We start from the raw sequence: 24,806 nt of genomic DNA on the forward strand, positions 1-24,806 counted from the left end.
ATAAGAGAGGCAACATCTAGATTCCACCAGAGATGGCTGAGTTACCTGTGTTAGGGTCAGTCTGGACTCTGGCTGCCCTGTCAAGCTAGACCTGTCATCAATAACTAACTGAAAGAGCAGATGATGGTAAAAAGCAGAAAAAGGAGATTAATTCAATACAGTCCTGTTGAAAAGGGAGCAAAGAAAAGCTGGGCATGGTGGCACATGATTTTAATCCCAGCACCAGCGAGGCAGAGGTAGGAGAATCTTTGAGTTTGAGGCCAGCCTGGTCTGCAAAGCAAGTTCTAGGACAGCTGGGCTGTTGTACAGAGAAACCCTGTTTCAAAGGAAGCAAAAAAAAAAAAAAAAAAAAAAAAAAAAAAAAAAAAAAAAAAAAGAGGAGGGAGGGAGGGAACAAAGAGATCTAGTGACTTCCTGAGTCCATCTTCAGGGTCCTGGCATAAGACTTAGGCTTCACTAGCAGGCCAGAGGTATGCATAATAAAGCAGTGTTCTTGGTCAAGGTGTGGTCCTATCCATCACTGACCCATCATTATCCCAGCCCCAGGCTGTCCTATACTATGGTCTGACAAGTTGACAAACTACATGCAATCTCTTTCTGGGAGACAAGTGTCCTCTTTGACTGGCACCAGGGTTCAGGGTTTTCTTTATTTGAACATGGAATTCTTGGGGAAATTCCAATTTCTTGGGGACTACTGTTTCAATGGCCCCAGCTCGGGGTAGGGGTAGTGGTACAAGTATCTCTTTCAGTTTTTTTTTTTTTGTTTTTCAAGACAGGTTTTTTCTGTGTGTAATGTAGTCCTGGCTGTACTGGAACTCCCTTTGTAGACCAAACTGATCTTGAACTCAGAGATCCACCTGCCTCTGCCTCCTGAGTGCTGGGATTAAAGGCGTGAGCCACCATCATCTAGCTCTTTCAAATATTTTTATGGCCATGATGGTTGTAGAATGAGGTGGGAGTGTGAAAGAACTTCTAACTCTCAGTTTGGCTGACACACAGTAGTTTTTAGAGGTGCCCTTTCCTTGTGAGACAAGGACAAATAGAAGACAGTGTTGAGGCAGCTGTGTAACCTGACTTCTGTGGTCTATCCACAGGTTGACCAGCTAGCACTGCTCTCCAGTCCTCTGTCCCTGGCCCCCTTTCTTTCTTTCTTTCTTTCTTTCTTTCTTTCTTTCTTTTTTTTTTTTTTTGGTTTTTCGAGACAGGGTTTCTCTGTGGCTTTGGAGCTTGTGTCCTGGAACTAGCTCTTGTAGACCAGGCTGGTCTCAAACTCACAGAGATCCACCTGCCTCTGCCTCCGAGTGCTGGGATTAAAGGCGTGGGCCACCAATGCCCGGCCCTGGCCCCCTTTCTTTACCTCCTCCTCTGTGCCCCCTTAGATCAGTGATTCTCAAGAGGCTGGAAGGGCAGGTTCATAGGACTTCCAGGATTGTATCACCACTATGCCTGTCTGCTTCCTGATATTGCGCCCTTGCTTGGAGCTTACTCACACAGTCCTTTCCTGGGTTTCACACCATCCTCAGTAAGCTTGGGTGGAGGTGACTGCTAATTTTAGAATCTTTTTAAAAAGCTGTTTTGAACAAGATTATCTTCATTCAATTCAAAAATGTTATAGTTGGGGCTGGAGAGATGACTCAGTGGTAAAGTGTTGCTGTATAAGCAGGTGAGCAGAGTTTGGTCCCCAGTGCCCATGTGAATTGCTGGCCATGGTGGTATGTGTGCATTTGTAATCACTGGACTGAGAAGGCAGAGCCAGGAGGATCCCTGAGGCTGCTGGTCAGCTAGCCTAGTTGAGTCATTGAACCATGGATCCCTGTGAAAGACCTTGACTCAAAAAACAAGATGGTTGGCTCCTGAGGAACACCTGAGGTTGATCTCTGGTCACCACATGCATGATCACACATAAACACACATAGGCACGCGCGTGCGCGCACGCGCACACACACACACACACACACACACACACACACACACACACACACGGGTGCACTTTATAAAAAGGTAAAAGGTAGAGAATCTTTACTGGTCCCCAACAGCCTAGTTCCCATTTCCTCCTTTTCAAAGGCAGATGTTATAACAGTATCTCATTGAGTAGTCTTCTAGAATATCTTTCTGCACAGATAGGAATATACATAGACATGCACCTGGTGCCACGGGACACCTAATTTTAGGACAGTAATGTGGTACGTCTGTAGGACCCTGAGTCCCTCTAACTTCAGGGACTACAGTTTGCTAAAATGTTGTCTTACCCGTCTTAATTTCCGGTTACAGCTTCAGTGTTCTCCAATTTCTTCCCTGGAGAAGGAGAGGAAGACATGCACATCTTTGTGTTTTTCTGCATTATTTTGAAAGTGTTTCATGTGTCCAAAAATCAAGAATTCACAACAGCTGTGAATGCCTGCACAGACTCATGCAAGTTAAAGTCAGTCAGAATTCCAACATGGGTCGGGGAAGGGCTCACAAGCCTGAGGTCAAGGTGTCATTTGATGGTCCCTGAGACATGGGCTAGCTGATAGCACCTGGCTCTTCTACTTTTCCATAAACTTTTCTTCACCCATGGTCTTGGGACTTGCCAGTGGCTACAAAGACTGTGAGCTGGCATTTTAGCTTCTTGGTTGGAAGCAGACCCCTTGCCTCATTCTGCTTTGAAACTTCCATGCCTGTGGTGCCAGCTGCTCTGCTCTGTTTTCTCTCCCAAGGTGCATTCTCAGCCCAATGGCTTTTATTTTTAAGTGCATTCATTTTTATTTTATGGGTAGGAATGTTTTCCTGTATGTATATATGTGCACCACATGTGTGCCTAGTACCCATGGAGACCAAAGGGCACAGGATCATCTGGAGCTGGAGTTACAGATGGTTATGTATTGTATAATCTGGGAGACTTTCTTCTGTGGCCACGTGACCTAGGCAGGTGCTCTGTTCCAATCCTCACTGTGTTCTTAGAGAAAGAGTCCCCTCCTGAACCTCCCTTGCAGCACCTGTAAAAAAGGGTACAAAATAACAGACTGGTGAGCCTCCATGTGAGTGCTGGAAACTGAACCTGGATCCCCTACAAGAGCAGCTGAGCCGTCTCTTTAGCTCCAGCTCAGTAGCTTTTGGTAAGTTTCCATCTCTCATCAGACTTGTCCACACCTTGGAGAACCCCAGGGGTGTATTGCTGGTGTGGCTCGTAGCTCCAAATGCTTCATCTACTACCTACGATGTGTTCTGCTGTGGGAAAAGGGTGGAATTCTCCACGTGGTGCAGCTTCCCAAGCTTTTCCGGAAATTTCAGACATCAGTGTTTCTTGTTCTGTCCCCAAATTCTTGTTCCTGTTTTATGCACATAATGACATATTGCTGCTGTCACTGCCTGTTTGTTCTTCAGTGGCATGTGTGAGCATGTTTGGAGGGAAGTTCATACCCAGCAAGATTGTCAGAAATTTGAGTATTTGTTCCTTAATAACCGTAGCAGGTGGGAGGGACATGAGAACATTGAAGACAGGGAGACTTTGTTCCCTAGAGAACTTATCGAATTCTAGGAGCCAGTTTTTCTTGTTTTTAGCTTTTTCTCACCTTGTCTGGATCAAATTCAAGATGGATTGGTAGGGATGGGCTCATTATTTGTCATGGGGGGAAGAAGTCTGGTGTCCAAATCTCTATTTATAATTTTTAGTACTGAAGATGCTTTGACATCACCTTGTGAATTTACTAACATACTGTCTATCTACAGTAGTTGTAACAATTATACCATCCTGCATACACTTAAAATCTTTAGATGGAGAGTGTATGGAAAGTGTGTTTTAGACTATAAAATGTTTGTAAATATTATCACTGCAGTAGCACCAGGGGTGGGGGCCCTACCAGGACCTAGGAAAGAATACTTCCCTCCTTAGGCCTAGATTCCACCCCTGTGCTACTGGTAAGCACATGGTCACCAATGATGAGCCCTTTGTCATCTTCCTTTGGAACTGGCCTTCAAGAGCTGTATTCTCACCACAGCTGCCTGACTACGTTTATGTGTTTCTGTCTCCCCAGGCGGCTGCTGAAGAGTGAGCTTGGATCATTCATTACAGACTATTTCCAGGTAAGCTCGGAGGGGCCCAGCCCCCATCATACTTGACATACCAACAGGGGTGTCTGTACTGCACATTTGGATGTTCATTTAATGCCTATAGTTACACGTGCTGCAGGACTACAGGGGGCTGCTGGGCCAGCTTGGTCACCGATGTTAGTGGAGATCAGATCCCTTGCAGTCAGTCTCCAGGCTCATTTATATTGTTAAAATTATTGCTCATTTGGGTTCTATCTGTCCTTACCATCTGAGGAACTGTGCCTCAGAGCTTTGCAATGTTTATTAATTAACAGATTAATTATAGAAGAATGCATAGCACTTACTTTTCTATGAGAAAAAGAGTTTGCAGGATAAAACAGAAGCGAGAAGAGTGCTGTCCGTGTGCATGTGCAAACATCTGCATGGCCTGCTTTCTAGAAGGCAATTCTGTCTCCTGTCTGATTCTTATTCTGTGGGTTGTGTATTGCATGCCACATTGTCTCAGGAGAGCTGCACTGCCCAGCCCGGGACACGGGGGAAAAGGCAGAATCCACTTACTGTTACTGAAGACAGTTTTCACCAGAGGACACTGAGTCCCACCACTGTCTTAAATCTCTCCTGTCCCATGTGTGGTATTTAGTTGGGTTAGGTATTTGTGCCCTTTAGACAGATTATTTCTTGTCACTATACCTCCTAGTCTGTTCCATTGAAGGCAGGATTGGATTTGACAGTCTACACATTGTTGTGAGGCTACGAAATTCAAGGTCCTGGGTCTCTACAAAGGGCTGTTTCTAAGCCATAGTCACAAGCTGCTTCCTTAACTCTAACTAAAGGTGTCTGGGAGCAGCTGGGTGACAAGCAGTGGGCTTGGCAAGCTGCTTTATTTCTGTCTGTCTCAGTTTCCTTGTTTGTATGTTAGTCAAGATCATGGGCCATTGAGGCAGGTTACCCAGGTTCAGGGCCCAACACAGCCATTTACTGAATGTGTTACCCATAAACAAGTTGCTGTATCTCTGTTTCAGTTTCCTCTTCTCCAAAACTATGACCTAACCTTAGAACATACCCATATAGTGTTAATGTAGGGACTAAATAAATTGTTATCTACAAAGTCCTTACTGCTAGCACAAAGACAGTAGTGGTGTTTGTTAAATTTATGCGGGTTCTTATTTATTATTTTAAAGTGCAAACCATCCATTCAAACGGGAAAGGAATGTGAAAATACTTAGGATCTTAGTGGCAGGTTGTTTTGTATTATTTCATGTCCAAGTAGAGCACAGTTTTAAAACTGTTTGAAAAGAATTTTGTTGCTAAAAACCCAGAAATCATTTTGTTTTTCTACTGAAGTATCAGGAAATGTCAAACTATTATGTCCACTTTAAAAGAATGACAGGTGTCAGTCAGCTTAACATCAGTACAGTACACACACACACACACACACACACACACACACACACACACACACACACACCAAGAAACACTAACTCTAAAGCTGGACAGACCAAGATCCAATGAAAACCTGGAGTTCAGTGGAGTCATCCTCAGCTGTTTGGACCTTAGCATTTGGTGTGTGTGTCTGTGGTGTGTGTGTGTGTGTGTGTGTGTGTGTGTGTGTGTGTTGTAGCCCGAAGACTCAGAATGTGATAATGAGTCCCGACTGTGAATCATCTCAGTTGCTCTTCACTCAAAGGTCAGCCTCTACCTCTCTATGCCCCCTGTGGTCTTTATTGACTGATTTGAAGCTTGGCTACTGAGAAGAGGTTTTTTTCCCCCAGTCCTGAAGAAGCCTGCTGGGCCTGCCTGATTTCTGCCTTGACATTTCAAATGAGACAGGGTCCGTGTGGTTTCAGTCAAGTTGTAAATGTCAGCTGTCTTTTGGCATTGAGGGCTACCCCTAGGCCTGTAGGAAGGGTGTGTCTGGGTGGGGACTTGTGCATATGGGAAGCCCTGAGGTTTTGGGGGGTGGTTAATACTGCTTACAAAGATGCCAGATACTTCAAAACTAATAACCACATGTCATTTCCTATCAGGATCCTAACCAGAGAAGCTATTTGCTGAATGTCGAGTCTTTTTCTTGGGGTCTGATGTGGGGACAGATTTTCAGAACTTTGAATCTGGGGTTTTCCTTACTTAGGGTGCTAAACTTGAGGAAAGCTCTCCTGGATACTCTTCTAATGTAGGTTTAAGTTTGTTTTGTTTTTTTAAGCTGTGGGTATCCATCCCTCCCCTGGCGTTTTTAACCCTTTGAGTATCCTCTTTTTTGTATAGTGTATATTGGATATTCTGCCTACATTTTTAGGGTGGGCAGGAGAGATTGTCTACTATACATACCAGAAGTGACATTTGGTGACCTATACAATGACAATAAATAACATAGAGATTGGGCTTAGACAGTGTTTCTTCCCTTTTAAATTTTTCCTTTAGCCCTTGTGTTCATGCTAGAGAAAGTCTTGAGCAGTATTCTTCAGGACTCGGCAGTCTTCTTATTTAAGGAAGAGGGAGCTGGCCTTGAACTTGGTATCCTTAGGTAGGTATGCATGGCTGGCTAAGGTTCTATGTCATTCTTTTTGTTTTCTTTGAGTTAATTTCTGAGTGGTTTTTCCACTTGTGCTGAGTGGTGCTGCTACTGGTTCCTTTTAACACATAATGACAATTTTGACAAGTAGTTTTAAGAAACAAAAGTAACACTTCAAGGACAATGGTGCAGGTGGCTCTGGCTATGGTCCCCAAGGTGAAAGTGGTTCAGGAACCATTCAAGTGGGAAAGTTGGGTTGGGCGCTGCCAAGGAGTCTTCCAAAGCTGCTTGAGGAATCTCCACAGAGGAGACGGTCAGGCACACAGAGGCAAACTTAGCTTCTGCAACAGTCTCATTTCCAGAGGTGAAGCCTGAAGAGGCTCCAACAAAGGACTAGGAGGGAGGTGGGGACCTATGAGAAGCAGAGCCTGGGGCAATCAGGAAAGTCCCAAAACTTGGTTGCCCAGAAGAATGTAAACAAGCTCCTTGGGCCCTGTGATCTTCCTTAGTGTGAGGCCTAGATGCCATCCCTAGGCACCTGCATTTGGAAGGGAGGTCTACACACTCTTGGGACCCTCCCTTCCCAGGGAGAGCTCACCATTTGCCAAGCCACAGACAGAGCACTTCCTGTCTGGGGCTCTGCTTTTGCTAGCTCAGGTGAACATTTTCATTTTACAATTTTAAAGAAAGAACATCCAGAGTGAAGAATAATGAAAATGACCTGAAGAGAGGGCAGGGGCAGCAGGTAGGAAAGTGGTGCTTATCTCCAGTCTGCACACAGAGAAGACAGCCTGTTCCATGCGCAGAAGCCTGAATAGATTTCCATGAGGCACTGGCCAGAGAAAGCTCTGACATTTCCAGTACTGACTTCCCTCCCCACTTCCCTCCTGTCTGTTTTGAATTGTGCCTGGGAGGAAAATTGAGGTTTCCAAGTAGAACTCTATCCTAGTGACTGCTTGGAGGGATAATTGCTTCTCTATCGTGCAACGGTTATTATAAAGTGATCTGCATTTTGGGATTGCCTAGTAAGGTATCTCTCCGGTTTAAAATTGGGGGGGGGGGCAGAGTGTTGAATACCTCACTTTCTCAGTTCTGCATCTGTGGGTTACACTATGTGCTAAAAACCTTGCCCCAAGCCCAGAAGGTTCCATTTTTTTTTTCTATCTTTTGGTGGATTAAAGTTTTGCTTCAATAAGAAACTTGTAAAGTCAAAGGCTCTGGGTGAGTTAATGTTGGGGAGGAGGGAAATGTGTGTGTGCAGACCCATGTGTGCAGGCACATGGTGCATGTTAGCACATACATGTATGTACATACGTTGGTTCATCTGATTACTGCAAGAATATATAGGTAATATGCATATGTTGGTTTATCTGATTGCAAGAAGAGCCCCAGGAAAAGACTGAGTTAGGGAAATGTACAGTGGGCAGTAGCTGAGAGAGGAGACCCATGTTGAGGGGTCTTAGGCAGAATGGAGTTTAAAATTGTAAACAGTGCAAGGATATACATGAATCTACCACCAGCAGCACACACAGTAGCATTGACTGATGATGGGAATGGATGGCAGGGTTTTCAACCAGCATAAATAAATATAAATAAAAATAATTATGAAAATGGGACTAGCCTGGCAGGGTTGGTGTACACCTTTAATCCCAGCACGCAGGAGCCTCAGGCAGGTGGGAGGCCAGCCTGGTCTACAGAGTGAGTTCCAGGACAGCCAGTGCTACACAGAGAAACCCTGTCTTGGGAAAAAAAAAAAATACAGAAACAAAAAAGAAAAACTAAAATGAGACTTGGTAAGGGATGGATAGGACAGGGTGTTGAGAATAACTCTTGTGATTTTCAAATTCACACTGAATGGGGGTGGGAAAGGTGCCATTCCCTTCTTTGATCTCAGAAGACTCCTATAATAAGTAAGATTCCCCAAAAGGAAACAGAGATTGTGAGGTGGCCATCTGGGCAGAAGGGGAATTCCATGCATACTCAGTGGGTTAAAAATGGGGCCAGTGCACAGAGGGCTTTGACAGGAAGGCTGGGTGAGGATTATATTTTTAGGTGAGAAGGTCCTTAGGATTGAGGTTTGACTGGTATTTGGGACAAAGCATGATGAAGCCTACAAGCTCCAGGGGTCACTCTACCTTGGAGGTACAAGTGGGGGGGGGCATACAAGGAGTCTCTCTGCCAGTCAGGGGTTACCTTTCAGCAGATTTCTTGCCCCCAGTCTCCGGAGCAATTACATGAATTCTGTGCAACTATTTGAATATTTCGTTGTGCTTTTCTCATACTTTATGGAACTAAGTGGAAACATGAGTCTTGAAATTGATAACTCCAGGCCTTACTAGTTCGTAGATAAAGATGAAAATCAATAGGTATGCTGAGGTAACGGATCATTGGCTTCATTGGATTTGGGTTACTGCATCTTTAATTGTGAAGGAAAAGAATGCAAAGGCACAAAACACTGAAAAGAAATGAAAGGTGGGCTCCGAAGAGGAGATGTGGCTCTGGGCTTTATCACCCTGCTTAGCTCCGTGGGAGCAGGATTCCTTTGAAGTCATGTAGGTCTGTTGTTCTGTGAGAACATATTTTCAGGAGCTGTTATGTATGAGATTGAGTGATTTTTTATAGACCAGATAAGGACTAGAATGAGCCCGGATTAGTGGGGAGGTGATTGGAGGCACAGTAAGCTGCCGTCAGTGCTGCACATGGGGTGTTAAAATGAGTAAAAGATGGTCAGCTGTGTAAAGGCGGTTGCGTTTTTGTTTAATATGGGAGGCTTTCTTGAGAGTTACAATGAAGACTGGCTACATAGCTCAGTTGGTACCATGAATGCCTGGTAAGCATTCATGAGGCACTGTGTTTAGTGCCTAACATCCCAGGAGCCAGGAATGGTGGTACACGCCTGTGGTCCTATTTGGCATGGAGTTCTTTTTCCTGGGGAGGTGGGGTTGGCATTATTTTTCCCCAGCCTTCTTGATTATCCTCTTTCCTGGGTTCCTCTGATGGGGTTGGGAGGTGTTTTGCTTGAGATACACACTGACAGGCTGTACCCCACACAAGCCTATCCTCTTCTCTGTTCATCTCTGCACCTCCACCGTGCCCCATGCTGCCCAGGATAAGCTGGTATTTTCCCTAGCAGAGGCGGGTGGCTTGGGATGCTTTCCTCCAAACATCCTTGTGGGAGTTTTTCCCAAGCCTCTTTTTTTGTTTGTTTGTTTGTTTGCAGCCCTTTTCTCTGTGTCTTCAGGGAAAAAAAAGTCAGCTCTTTCCATTTCCGGATCCTTCTGCCACTTCATTAATGTGCTGTTTTGTCCATGGCCAAGTTCACTGATGGTATGCCAGAAGGATGTGTTAAGTAACAACCGGCCCATTGCCAAGTCCCAAGTCATTTCCTAAGGGGCTACTATTTAATGAACTGGTGGTTTGTGATTTGAAGCTGTCTGACTGGGGAGGTGGCTGGGAGAGCCATGGGGCATCGAGAGCAAAGTAGGGTCTCTAGCTATGTCAACCCTGCTTGGCAGCAAATGTCTGCTCAGAACCTTTTGGATTCAGGCCCTTTGTCAGGGGTGGAAATTCTTTGAGGTGAGGTCCAGGAAGAACAGATGCTTAGAAAATCATATAGAATAGTTACCTTTCTCTCTCAGTCCCTTCCCGATCCTCTCTTTCTGCCTTCTCTCCCTCGATTCCTTCTTTCTTTCTCTCCCACCCCCACCCCTTCTCAGAACTTTGAGCAGGACTGTCCCATACATGCCAAATTGGCTTCTTCTTAGGTGAAATGGATGGTGGTGGTGTGGGCTTCATAAGCTGCAGAGCCCTGTGCTAAATGAACATGTGCCTGGAGATGCATTGCAGACTTGTACTGCGTTCTCATGGGTCTGCCACTGCTACATACAGAAGTCAGGTAGCCCCAAAGAGGTCTTTGAAATCTCAACACTGTGACACATAGATCACAGCAGGTCAGGGAGTGGGGGACAACAAGGCTCACCTAGCAAGTGTGTCACAGCAGTGCCAGACCCGGGTGGAGATGGCTGTCACCACCATGTTTCTGTTCAAGAACTAGTAGGCATGTATCCAACGCTGACCTGCATGCACCATGCCTAGACCTAGATCTACTCCACTAACACCCAACTCATGACAGCCCTAGGGGTAGGGTGACAGCAGGGTGGGGTCAGGGTGGGGAAGTGTGGGTGTGGTCCAGACACTGGGGCATGAAGAAGGCCTACAAACTCCCTGTGCTTTTGTGCTACAGTGTCCCACCATACCTCACAACACACACACACACACACACACACACACACACACACACACACACACACACACACGCACGCGGCTTAGAGATGGCAACTGCAGAGCACTGAATTCCTGCTGCAGCCCCCTTCAGATGCTAGGCCCTAAGGGATACAGCATCCACAGTAGTGGAGATGTGTGATTGCAGATTCACTGGAGGGAAGTCTTGATCACTGGGGTCCTGGGAGGGGCGTGGGGACAGGAGCAGTCCTGGCGGCTGAGCAGAGAATATGGCTGTGGTCAAGTTGGCATGGAGTGTGAATGAGAGAGGGAGATCAAGGCAGCAGTGCTCCAGAGAAGGGAAGCTGCATGGTTGGCTGCCCCGGAGAATCCTGCAGGATTCAGCCGGGCACTGAACGAAGGATTCCTAGTGGAATCTGAGCTGCATTCCTGTGGGTTGGAATCTGGGGAAGGAAACTCTAACCTAACTAACTTCAGTTACTGTAGATCAAAGCATTTGTGGCATGCTTTTCAAGGGGCTTTAGCTTCTGGGAAAATGGAACCTCTTAAATATCAGCAAATCTCTGTGTGAGCAGACTATGGCAACCGCAGGCTCCGAGCAGGGAGAGGCAGTAGATGACCTGAACGGCTCCTTCAGACCCCATGCTTTTGTTTGTTTTGATCCAAGCTACAGAATTTCCGTGCTGTGTATCATGAGAGCTTTAGAAAGAATGTTTTCTGTCATTTCCCCCCAAGCCAGAAATAACTCCCTTTCCTTGGAAACACACATTTTTCCTTCCAATGTCTCCACAAAGGGAGAAGACTAAGGGCCAGGAAGGAGTCTCTGGACCATCTGTTGGAATTTTTTCCTTCTGATCTGGGCAAAGGAATTTTTACCAAATGAAGAAAATGGTGACAGATTTAGGGACCCTATGCCACCTCCCTCAGCCCCTCCAAAACATTCTACTTCTTATCTTGACTCCTTAAAAATACAAAATAATTCTTGTCACCAAAATAGGCAGTTAAGTTCAACAAAGATTTGCCAAGTGCCAGCTGCACCCCGCCTCGTGCTGGGAGTGGAGTACTAAAGTTAGAAGTGGTCCTTATCCTCAAGGGTCTAAAAGCCTAATGGATATGTTTAGTTTTTGTTTGCACACGTGTGTGTGTGTGTGTGTGTGTGTGTGTGTGTGTGTGTGTGTGTATGTATGTGTGTGTGTTTTATATCTGAGTATTCGTGGATGTGTATGTTCATGTGCTTGTGTGCATGTAGAAGACAGAAGATGTCCGATATCTGTCTCTCACTCTCCACATTAATGCTTTGTGGCTAAATCTCTCACTAAAACTGGAGCAAGCTGGCAGACTGCAAACTTCAGGGAGATCTTCCTGCCCCAACTCCCTGTAGCCCTGGGGTTATGTGTACTTACTGCCACACTCCTGGCACATGAGTTCAGGGGATTTGAACTTAGGTCCCCCTGCTTGCCCAGCAAGTACCTCTTACCTACTGACATATGTTCCTAATGCTGGAAGGATTTATAAACTCATGTTATAACCTGGAGTGATTTTTGTTTTTTAATTTCCTTTAGCATCCTAGTTTGCTGCTGTTTCCCTTAGTGTAGATAATTATAGAGCTGGAACAAGATGATGTGAATCCCTCCTGGAAAGTCTTGGTTGCACTTTAATATGTATGTGCCTTGGAAATGTGATTAAAGGGAACGCTCAGATTTGTTCTGGGGGAAAGCTGGGGTACCAGTGTTGACATCAGGAATCTTGAACAGTGCAAAGGTGACGTTCTACGAACCTGGACTGACTCAGAGGAAAGACTAGGACAGATACTCTAAGATCACACTGGAATTTGTGCTCAGGTGGAGTGACTGTCCTTTCTTTCCCTCATCTGACTAATCTTTCAATCCATCTTGGCTGCCAGGAAGTTAAACCAGCTGACTTCAGGCTGCGTTCTTGATTTCTGACCCAGAGGCAGGATGCAATTTGTTGGACCAGAGCTGGAGAACAGGTTGGGGCTCTGTTATAATTGCTTGTCCAGTCCATATTGTTTTGTCCCCCGTATCATGATAATGGGGATTTTTAATGTTCCCAACACAAAGAAATGCTAAATATCTTCGATATGCCAGTTACTGTGAGCTCACCACTACATATTACACACCTTCATTTAAAGGTGTGATTGTTTTGTGATGAGCAGTTTTTTTTTTTTTTTTCCGTTCCATCAAAATTGATACACTCCAGTATGGTGTTATTTGAACTGTGATTTGAGGTTCCATCTGCCATCTTGGAATTAAACAGTGGCCAATTACATTTTAAAATTGAGTTATTGCTGAGTCTCGGTGGGATTTTAGACTCTGGATGTGTGTATCTGTCACAGAAATGTGATAGTGCTTTTGATAAACTGTCTTGCTTGGTACAGAAGTTGGAGAGATGGCTCAGTGGGTAATGTGTTTGTTGTGCAAGCATGAGGACCTGAGTTCGGTTCCCTAACACCCATGAAAAAGCCAGGCCTGATTGTGTGTGCTTATAATCCCAGTGTGGGAAAGGCAGAGGCAGGAGGATGCTGGGGGCTTGTTGGCTAAATGTTCTTGTAGCAAATAGTGATCTTTAGGTTCATTGAGAGACTGTGTCTCAAAAAAATAATAATAAAAAAATAAGTGGAGAAGGGAGGCAAGTGCACCACACACAGATCCATGCGTGCACACATGGACTCCCCCAGAACCTCCCAGTGCATCCTGTTCATCACTGACTTTCTTTACTTCTCACTCCTGGGAACATGTTAGGCTGTTGCCACCTCCATCACTAATTACTAAGGATGTACAACGGTATGTGTCTATAGTCATTAGCTTTTGTAACAATTTAATGATATGCCAGTCATATCATGATAATGGGGATTTTTAATGTTCCCAACACAAAGAAATGCTAAATATCTGTGATATGCCAGTTACTGTGAGCTCATCACTGCATATTACACACCTTCATTTAAAGGTATCAAATACAGAACTATTTTATGTGTCCTTTAAAATTTTTAAATATGGGGCTGGAGAGATGGCCCATCAGTTAAGAGTGCGTGCTGCTCCTACAGAGAACCCGAGTTCAGTTCCCACCACCCACAGTGGTTGACTCACAGCTGCCTGTAACTCCAGCTCCAAGGGATTAGATGCCTTTGGTCTTTGTGAGAACTATACTCATGTGTTCACACTCCCACACAGACAGACACAGACACATAATTACAAATAATAAACGTAAATGTTTTAAAATTAGGGTATACTAAAATCAATTTAAAATGATAAAATAATACAGTTAGTGGGGGAAAAAAGAAGAAAACTAGTGAAAGCTGGCAGGGGCTAGAGCACATACCTGTTAGCCCAGCAGTCAGGAGGCAAAGGAAGGAAGGTTACAAGTTTGAGACAAGCCTGGGCTACATTGTGAGACTCTTATCTGTAACTAACTGACTAACAAACTAAATAGATACATCAAGTAGCTAAGCAGGACCTAAACCTACATGGGACCCACAGTCTTCTCCCTCAACCACATACACTGCCATCATCATTGTTGTGCTGACTAGTTTTTGTGTCAGCTTGATACAGGCTAGAGTCATTTGAGAGCTGGGAACTTCGACTGAGAAAACGGGCCTTCGTAAAATTGGACTATAGGCAAGCTATTGTACTATATACTATATACTATATACTATATACTATATACTATATACTATATACTATATAGGACATTTTCTTAATTAGTGATTGGTGATGGAGGGCCCAACACATTGTAGGTGGTGCTTTCTCTGGGCTGGTGGTCCTTAGTTCTAAGCAGGCTGAGCAAGCCCTGAGGAGCAAGCCAGTAAGTAGTACCCCTCCATAGCCTCTGCATCAGCTCCTGCCTCTAGGATCCTGCCCTGTTTGAGTTCCTGCCTTGAATTCCGTCAATAGACTGTGACTCAGGATATGTAAGCCAAATAAACATTTTCCTTCTCAAGTTGTTTTGGTCGTTTGGTTTTATTACAGCAGGAGAAACTCTAACCAAGATAACTGTTTTAGGAACTTGGGGGTGTTACAAAGGGCAGTGTGAGGAGAGTAATGGGTTTTATTGTTTGTATACCACCATTGCTCTCTGCCTTCTCCAGGATGGGGCACAAGTCTTTGATAACCTAATGAGGGAGGCCTGGAGAGGTACCAGAACATCAGTGATCTCAGAGTTTCTGTGGCTCACACAGGGGTAGTTCTCTGTGTTTGGGACACAGAGCAGAGGGAAAGAGCATAACTTCTGGAACGAGGAAGGGCAGTTTTGTCTCCTGTGGGCCTGCAGCCATTGGTAAGTGAGGAGAGCTCCCACTGACGGAGCTGAAGTGTGATGAAGGATTCACATTCTCTGGTACATGCTGGCTATGACTGAAGAAAATTAGCCTGACTCTCTGTGCAGTTCTTCCATGCTCAGCCTGTTGTTGATGGACACATATTCACAGCTCCCTGAGTTTGCAGATGAGCTCTTTCTAGTGTGTTCAGTGTGAGAAACCCCAAATTTATTCTTTTTGATTTTTTAAAAGTGTGTGTGTGTGTGTGTGTGTGTGTGTGTGTGTGTAGTATGTAGTATGTGCACAATGAGAGCAGATACTCACAAAGGCCAGAGGGGTTGGAGCCCACTAGAGCTAGAGTTACAGGCAATTGTGAGCCACATGATATGGGTACGGGGATTTAATTAAACCTGGGTCCTTTGGTGAAGCAGAGCCACTGAGCCACCTTCCCAGTTCCTCTAATTAATTAATTAATTAACTTGAGGTGGGAACCTTTTTTGTACCCCTGGCTGTCCTGAAACTCATTATGTAGACCAGGCTAGTCTTGAACTCACAGAGATCTACCTGCTTCTGCCTCTCAAGTTCTGGGATTAAAGACATACACCACAGCACCTGCCTTTGAACTTATTCTTAAGATGAAAAATACATCTATCTCTGTTTAATTTCCCATCTGTCTAGGCTCTGCATGTGGGTTTAAGTCATCACAGGTCTCAAGGACATTGGGCTCAACAGTGAATTGGGCTGTGCCCCTTCTGTATCTCTTAGTTTGAGAGGTTGGCTGGAGACTGCATTTGGCTTTTGGCTTACTGCCCTTTGGCTGTTTGATGTCTCACTGTCTTCCTCTGAGGTCTTGCCCTTCCAGGAGGACAAAGGGCTTCTTAAATTTAAAGGCCTGACTGGCACAACAGGCTTGGAAAGTCAGTGCTGTTAGTTGGAATCCGAGGAAGGCTGGTCACTCCCCCTCAGAGTCTCCTAGCTCTTGTGCTCTTTGTTCTCTTTTGGCAGAACCAGCTTCTTGCAAAAGGACTGTCCTTTGTGGAGGAGAAGATCAAGCAGTGTGAAGGCAAGTATAAGGCCCTGGTGCATGGGGCTGTGACTCAGCCTCTGATGTTTGCACAGCTGAGATGCTCCTGTCCAAAAGCAGCAGACTCCCAGAGAGTGAGTCACCCCTGCTTCTTGCTGCATTCAGTGGTTTGAACCAGCTGCCCCTCTCTGTGCAACCCAGACTGTCATTGCAAAAATGCACTGCGATGGGGTGACTTATCGGAGACCTGGGTAAGGGGTTTCCATGGGTGTGACCAGGTGGTTTCCTTTGAAGGGATACAGGCAGTTGCTTTACCATAGATGCTGTTGGTCGTTCTAGTATGCTCCAGGCTCGTCCCCATTCACTGTTGCAATATGTTTCTTGGAATCACAGTAGACATAAGTGGCTCCTCATTTGGGGACATTAGGACAAGGAAGCTCTCACTCAATGGGATGTGGTCTGACAGCTGAAGTGAAATTTCCTGGTCTGTCTGTGGTTTTAGAACCCAATTGCCTGGATGGAAAGAAACTGACTACTGGAGAAAAGGTAGTCTCAGAGGAAAGGATTGATCACCCATTCAATCCCACTGAGGGCTTCTAGGGACCCAGCCTAGCTCATTCCTAAATTCTCCAGTGACTTTTGCCAAGTTTCTCTCCGTCCATCCGTCTCTCCCTCTCCTCTCTCCCTCTCTCTCTCTCTCCCTCTCCCTCTCCCTCTCCTCTCCCTCTCTCCCTCTCTCCTCTCCCCCTCTCCCTCTCCTCTCTCTCCCTCTCCCTCTCCCTCTCCCTCTCCCTCTCCCTCTCTCTCTCTCTCTCTCTCTCTCTCTCTCTCTCTCTCTCTCCATCCTTATATCCCAGGTTGGCCTCGGATTTCCTACATAGCAGAAGATGACCTAGAACTTTGTGATTCTCCTGTCTCCATCTCTATTTCTGGATCATAGGCATGCAACACTATGCTTGGTCTATGCTATGCTACATTTTTTTCCCTCTGGATTACATTTAGGCTGTGATTTTTTGTTTCCCTAAGTCTATAAATACCCACTAAACCATGTAGTTGGACTTCCTTATCAGACTTTCTTCGGACCACCAGCCCTCAAATAATGAAACAAAGACTTACTATTAATTATGAAAGCTTGGCCTATAGCTTAAGCTTGTTCCACTTTTATAACTTAGATTAACTTGTTTCTATTAATTTATACTGTGCCATGTGGCTTTTTATCTCTCCTTCATTCTGCAGGTCTGACTCCCCCATGTCTGTCTATTTAGTGAAATCCCATCCCAAGTTCTTCTCTCTGCCTGGAAGTCCCACCTAACCTCCCCTGTCTAGCTATTGGCCAATCAGCTTTTTATTAAACCAGTCACAGCAATACATCTTCACACAGTGTATGAATATCCTGCAACAAAACCAGGACTATAAATTCTTTGAAATGGGGTCTGGAGAGATGGTTCATGGGGTAAGGATGCTTGCTGCTCTAGCAGAGGACCTAGGTTCAGTTCCTAGCACCCATGTCAGGCACTTACTTGTGGCTGTAACTCCTGCTCCAGGAGATCTGCCTCCCTCTTCTGGCCTCCTTGGGCACCTACACACACACACAATTCTTCACCTTGAAACTGGAAACTCCATACCACTGAGCACTCATGTTTTCATAACTGCCATTCACTCCTGGCTTCCAGAGTTTTGACTAAGAGGGATCATACAATAGTTTTGTTTTTGTAAGTGACATGTCAGAAGACACCATGTGTTCTTGAAGTCATACACTCCAGTATATAGCTAGGTAACATTTTCTGCATCCATTCATCCACCAGCCGTGACTTGTTTTGATCAGGAAGTTAGTAGTTCTTTGTATCTGGAGTCAGGTTTGTATACAGATGTGGAAGGTTGCTCTCCAGTCAAGGGAGGGACAAGAAGCATTTGTCCCTGGCCATGCTGCTTGTATGTCAGTCTTCTGGGAAGTTAGTACAGCTATTACAACTGGAATTGGATAAAACCAGCTCCATGAAATAGGCACTGAGTAAGACTTAGATGTCCTTAAATCAGGAAGTGTGGATACAAGTGACCTTCAGCAGAGATGGACTCAGAGATTGAGCTTAGATGGGATGACCAAAAATAATCCAAGATTTTGTGCCTGTACACCCAAAGCATGGCTGGGACCCAGGGATACAATGCAGGCATTCCCATGAGGCTTCCTAAAGTCGGGGTTGTGATGTTGGAGCCCTTTCTGCACACTGAACAGGCACAGAAGGACATTTAAGAGATGGCCTCATCTTCAAACAGAATGATTCTACTCTTTGATTTCATGTATTCAAGAACTTCAGGAAAGGTTTTGTTTGGTTGAAAAGGTTCTTGTGTCACAAAAACTAAATTTGAGAATAACCAGGATGCCCTGTGCCATTGCTAGGTGAAGGTCCCTGGCAACCTTCTGCTTGTACTGGGGTTTATTATTGTATGCAGCTGTACTTGGTGACAGCTGGTGGACAGGGGACACAATGTTGTTGTCAGTCCTTTCTACTTGAAAAGCCCTTGCTTTTCAAGATGTTTTTTGATAGTAACCTGTGTGCTGCTGCTGATTTAACTCCTGTGGTACATCAGTGGGCAGATTTGATGACAGACATCTAGAACCTTCCATCCAAACCTTCACCTTTGTAGCGAGCTGACTCTGTCTTGTAGGCTATTTCTGGAAATGAAGCTACCTGTTTCCTTTACCGCTTTCTTCCTCTTTTGGTCTGTGCCTGCTGTTCTCACAGCACACTTTCTGGAACCTTCTTTCCTTCCTGACTTATATAGCCATCAGTCAGATCCAGCCTCTCAGAAGGTACCTCCCAGCTCCAGGGTGAAGGAAGGACTCCTTGATGCATCCATGAGGCCTCCACCTTAGTTAGCATGGAAGGAGGCACAGTCCTGCACCACAGGGTTCTCCCTCCTTCCCTTCATTGTAGAAGGCTTCAGATAAGGGTTCTGAACAAAGAAGCCAGAACAGCTTTTACTCCTCTTTGGGGTTCAATTTGGATTTAGGAAACAGATGACCCTTTGATCCCCCCCCCCACCTCATCCTGCGCTGAATGAGTATTGCTTATACCTGAAAAATGATTCGGTGCAGCTGATCAGTCACTTACTGGATGCCAGGCCCTTTGCTAGCATCTGAGGCTGCTAAACTGGAAATGGGAACAGAGAGGAATCAAATCACCATATATTAGTTGTGTGTGAGTGGTTGGGTGAGGGTGTAGCCAAGACTGGTACTACTAATGTACACACATGGTGATGGTGGGTGTGTGAGATTAACTGGAGGAATAAAGTCAGAATGTAAGAATAAACTCTAACTGAAATGAGGAGGATTAACAGGTAAGTTAGGCAAAGATGGAAGGAAGGAGAAGTCTGGGCAGGGAAATTATCATATGCAAAGGTTCTGTGGTATGAGGAAGCCTGGTGAGTAAGAGGGGCTGAGATCAAACCTGTGCAGTCATAGTCCAAAGACCAAGGAAAACCTAGCTGAGGATGAAGACACTGGAGAGGGAGACAGAGCCTCTTGGCTGTGTAGTCTACATTGTAGAAGTGTCCTTCTCGTAAGAGAAAACAGAAAATGTTCCTACTGACTTGAAAGCCTTGCTCTGAAATGTCAGCTATTTGGGTCAGATGGGAACTCCCACCCCTGAGAGACCTGACATGTGCAAAAACCTACACATTTGGCACTTGCCATTCTTCACCATGAAGGCCTGTACATAGTGGTTTACTGATGTGTCTGTCTTGGTGCTCTGAACCTAAAACGTGATAGGAACAAACCTGCCCCAGGACAAACCTGTCTCAGCCTCTCAAGTTCTAACTGAGGACAATTCATTCCAGCAACTTTTGATTAGTGCTTTGCCAGGGAGAGCAGAGCATGGCACAGGTCTTCATTCTCCCTCAGCTCTCAGCAGCTGTCAGCGACTAGCTGTGCCCTTGTTCTGTGCTTTCTCCCCAGCCACTGCTTTTATTGGCCATTAAATTAATAGACGGAAGATGCTAAATGAGTCTATCAAGATTCGTTCCATGGAACTAGTAGTGTTTTGCCAAACACGTCTCCGTGTCTCGTCTTGGCTGACCCAGTTTCTCTGCTCAGGATGAGCAGACAGTAGCCCATGAGCTCTGACATCTAGGTCATTAAGCAGCTGCCACTTCAACCAGGCTCTCTGCTCTCATATCCCTTCAGTGGCATGAGGTGACCTGTGTACTTTAGCTTGTAGGTGGCATTTGACTTCCTGGGGACAGGGGTGAGCAGGCACAGGCAGGGGGTGCCTCCCAGCTACAGTGCAACAGTGGGGGAAGTTGATACTGCAGATCTTCTTTCTACTTCTCACCTGACAGCTCAACCCCAGAATCAGGCCAGAGAATGCAACTGTGCAAACAGGTTGGTGTACAACTGTGCAAACAGCAGTATATAACTGCAAAAAGAGCAGTGCACAACTGCGCAAAGAGATCTGTAGCATGAAACATAAAAGACCCCCGAGACTGATATTGGGGTTCATGCTTCAAGCTGAAGATCAGAAAAGCAAAACAGCCAGACTCTACCTCTTCCCTCTACCTCAGACTGAAAGGGCTGAGCCTGTCTCCATGAGCTATTAGCAAGCCTCACACTGCTGCATCTCTTCAGCATGAATGGAGAGAATCAATGCCTTCCTATCCTCAATGTGGCTGGAGAATAAATGCCAGCTCTGAGACTCCATGCCTGTCTTAAATACCTCTCCTGAGTCCTGGGATTAAAGGTGTGAGCTCTGTTATTCTTTTAGACTGATTCAATCTCGTGTAACCCTGGGTGGCCCTGAACTCAGAGAGATCCATCTGCCTTTGTCTCCTGAGTCCTGGGATTAAAGGTGTGTACCATCACTGCCTGACCTCTATAGCTTGTGGCTGACTTTGCTTTCTGAATCCTCAAGGCAAGCTTTTAATAAATCATAAATAATGTATTACCACACAGATCAGTGTGTAACTGTGCAAACAGCAGTGTATAACTGTGCAAACAGATCAGTGTACAACTGTGTAAACAGCAGTGTATAACTGCAAACAGATCAATATACAACTGTACACTGTGGCTGTGATCTCTGGGTGTCGGCAGCTCTGGGCTACAAGTTCTTAGAGTATGTGACTTCACATTTGAGGACGAGCTGTCCTGTGGCCTCTCCTGTGAGTAATGACATCTTCTCTTCTTTCTCTCGTCTTCTCTCCCATGTGTAGGTGAGAGTCGCATTGAGGTTCTGGCTGAAGTCTGGGACCACTTCTTCACCGAGACTCTTCCCACCCTGCAGGCAATATTTTATCCAGTTCAGGTTAGTGTCACTTCAATGCAACAGCCTGTCTCCTCCAATGACCTGGGTGATCAGGCCTCTTGCTAAGAGGGGAACAGTCTAGAAGTGGTCACCTTGGTTAGAAAGGGCCCTGGAGAGTTTCTGAGGACTCCCTGGGTCTATATTTAGCCCCTAACTTCAAGTAAAGAGCTTCTCATATATAACCAGCAAATTTCTAGGTTCTTGTTACGCTTGTGGTTTTGATGATATATATACTGAACAGGGTGGGTTTCTTTTTCCTTTTCTTTCCTACCCTACCTCTCCTTCTCACTGGCATTCTCTTGGAAGGGCAACTTTAAAATACTTTATGATCAGATTGTCTTGGTTCACTAGGATAGCTTCACATGTGTGTCTAATGTACTTCCACCAGATTTGCTCCCTTTATACGCTGCTGCTCCCCCGCCCCTGCCCCTAGCCCTCTTGAAACACATTTAAGCAAGTTACTGTTGTCCTGAAGTCATGGGAAAGGATAATGTTCCTTGCTGTCTGTGAGGGACTCTCACCCAAAGAGCTACATGATATAGTAGTTCTGGGTAGGGAGTGGGCAGGCTGGAGTTCTAGGGTGCTGCTTCAGGGCTACTTAACTTTTTGCACAGCACTATTCAGTCCCTGAAAAAGGTGGGGTTGGAGAGATATCACAGCAGGTAAGAGTTTGTACTGTTCTTGGGGGAGGCCCTGAGTGCGATTCCCAACACACATGATGGATGGCTCACAACCACCTGTAACTCCAGTTCCAGGGTGTCCAGTGGCCTCTTCTGAACTCCTTGGGCTCCTACACTCATAAGCACAAACCCACACAGTAACACAAGCATATACATATGATTTATATATAGATATATAGTTATAATTTATAATAACAATAATAAATGTCTTTCTAGAACGTGGGATTTAGGGAAGGGTATTCAACAGTAAAAAAGCTGGCCACAGCAAGCAAGAGACCCTGAATTCAGATCCTCATCACCCATTTAAAAGTTAGTGTAGCAGCTGTACTAACCTCAGTGGGTGGGGGAGATGGGCAGGTTTCTGCACCTTGCTGGCCAGCCAGTCTTCCTCTCCCAAATTGTTCTCACATACCTGCAGCTTGTTCACATTCTTCTCCTCCCCTGAGGTTACGCTTTTGCTTGGTCTGGCTTTGTTGAAGGGTGAGTGTAATAAGCAGACTGGAAACAGAGCCACCAGCAATGGTTGGAATTTCCTCATTCCACAGCGAAGGCCCCCGGAGATGGTTTGCACTTACGGTGTTTTAAAGGAGTTTAGGATTGCTCGCACTCCGTGCCTGATATTTAAGATTTTGTTTACTGGTGTCACTCCCCGTTGCAGACTTACCTCTCCCATCTCCTGCAGCGCAGTGCATGTAGAAGCCTGGCCTGTAGCCCGTTCCTCTCATCATCTTCAGTCTGAACCAGTGCTGCTGGAGGCCCTGCAGCTTCTGCCCCCACAGATACCCCTCCCTTGCAGTTGTCACCCCTTACAGCGGGTCCTCAGAAAGACAGACCCGAGGGTAGGGTTCACCGATGTAGCAAAATACTAGGTGTTGCCTTAACCTTGGATTTTATATAAATGACAAATAATGGATTCTGGCACACACACACATGTATATGAAAACAGACTTTAGCCAGCATCTTGTGCTTGATTTGTTTAACCCAGAGGAAGGGGATGTACAAATCAGGGACACTTGTGTAGCAGCTGCCAGGATGAGGTGGTAGCTATTGAATGTGGACGTGGGTCAGGGTGGGGTTCAGAGCCAGGCAGGAGCACAGTCCTGCAGACTCAAGGATGGGTCTGTTTTGATTCTCTTAAAAAGCAGGAAGAACTGGCAATATGAAGTATCACTTATTTCATCTTCCTCACCCCCAGCAACTAAGTGGCCCTCATTCACCTAGCCGCTTTCTTCCCCTGGTGACCTTGAAGGGCGTCTACCTGGGCTGACCCATTTTATTTGCTGGCTGAGATTCAGTGGGAGAGGCGTGGATTCAAAGCCTAGATGGATTATTCAAAGGAGGTGGGAGCTCTGGAACAAGTGGGCACTGAGGTAGGAGGCACACAAAGTACTCAGCCTGTACACTGGGTAACGTGGAGGTGATTTTTTTTCTGTTTCAAGGACAAAAATAGGCATCCTTTTGTTTTTGGATGAGTAGGCATCCTTTCCCTGGTCCACTATGAAGGGGAGCCATGTCAGAGTCTGAGGATACCCCAGGGCCCTGGTTAATGGCCGAGAATGAAAGTCCCAGGAAGTAGTGGTTGACTTGTTTCTGTCGGTATATCCTGGGCACCTCATCTCTTCCACCCAGTCATTTTGTGACAGTACCAGAAGCCAAATTTTGCATGTGATAAATAGCCTTTGGTTTCTGGGGCCATAGATGTAAAGTTCCACATTTCAGCCTGGTTTGAAAGCGTGAGGTATTGAGGGCAGATCCAAGGTAAGTGACAGCTCACACCACTGCTCCGGGCCCTCTTGGGCTCATATTTTTAACCCGGAGCTGCCTGGTATTGACACTGTGTAACCCTCTGGTCAGTCACTAAGCCAGGTGTCTTCTCTGAATATGTAATGTTTAGCCTTAGGCTTGGAAGGCCCTCGGGAAGCCTTTCATCTTTGCCAGGGGAGTGCTGTGACCCTCCTGCTAGCCCACACTCCTGCAGGTTATTTCTTGTAAAGAGTCAGGGCTGAGAATATTCTGGGAAGGAAATGGGGATGGGGAAGGATGGAGTGGCGATAGTAAAGTAGGTTGATTTAGGGGTTCGGTAAGAGAGGTTGCCCTAATTGTTTGGATCTGTTTTTCTCTGGCCTGGCCAAGCAGGTGGGTTTGGAGTGGGTTACTTGTGAATGTCCACCATTTTTGCCCCTCAAAGACTCATCTCCATTCCCTCTACTGTGTGAAAAAATGCGCTGTCAGATATTCACTGGGAGCATAAGTCAGTTTATTCTTGAGAGGCTAATGTGGCAGTGTTCATAAAACGTGTGAGTGTGCATGTATGTATGTGTGAGAGCCTGTGTTTGTATGCATGCATATACATATGTGAGCATATATGGAGAGGCCAGAGGTCAATGTCAGGTGCCCTTCCTTTTTGAGATAGGGTCTTCTCAAGCCTGCTATCTCATTGACTTGGCTAGATCAGGGAGTGCTAGGAATCTGCTTGGCTCTTCCTATCCGGTACCAGGATTACAGACAACCTCTGGTCTTTTGAATGTGGGCCTAACAGTGCCAGGATTACAGACAACCTCTGGTCTTTTGAATGTGGGTTTTGAGGGCTCAAACTCAACTCTTCACGCTTGTTCAGGACTCACCATCTACCCATCCCTCATTAAAGGTGGATTTTGATAGTGTAAGTTTTCTTTTGAAAAGTGGTAGTGATCTGGATACACTAACAAGTGTCCAGAGAATCGTTGATACACATATTTACTACAGC

At 45.6% G+C, this 24,806-nt stretch overlaps 1 protein-coding gene across 2 annotated transcripts in view; it reads left to right on the forward strand.

Annotated features, from left to right (window-relative positions):
• Prr5l (proline rich 5 like) overlaps nt 1-24,806 on the forward strand; it is a 77,964-nt gene that overhangs the window by 34,395 nt on the left and 18,763 nt on the right. For both annotated transcript variants that reach the window (XM_027422399.2, XM_035446326.1), the window contains exons 4-6: nt 4,017-4,065; nt 16,065-16,122; nt 21,289-21,380. In XM_027422399.2, the coding sequence (XP_027278200.1) occupies nt 4,017-4,065; nt 16,065-16,122; nt 21,289-21,380 (199 nt within the window). The remainder of the gene's footprint in view (nt 1-4,016; nt 4,066-16,064; nt 16,123-21,288; nt 21,381-24,806) is intronic.

The sequence above is a fragment of the Cricetulus griseus genome, chromosome 6, assembly GCF_003668045.3.
Source record: "Cricetulus griseus strain 17A/GY chromosome 6, alternate assembly CriGri-PICRH-1.0, whole genome shotgun sequence".
NCBI classification, from domain to species: Eukaryota; Metazoa; Chordata; class Mammalia; order Rodentia; family Cricetidae; genus Cricetulus; species Cricetulus griseus.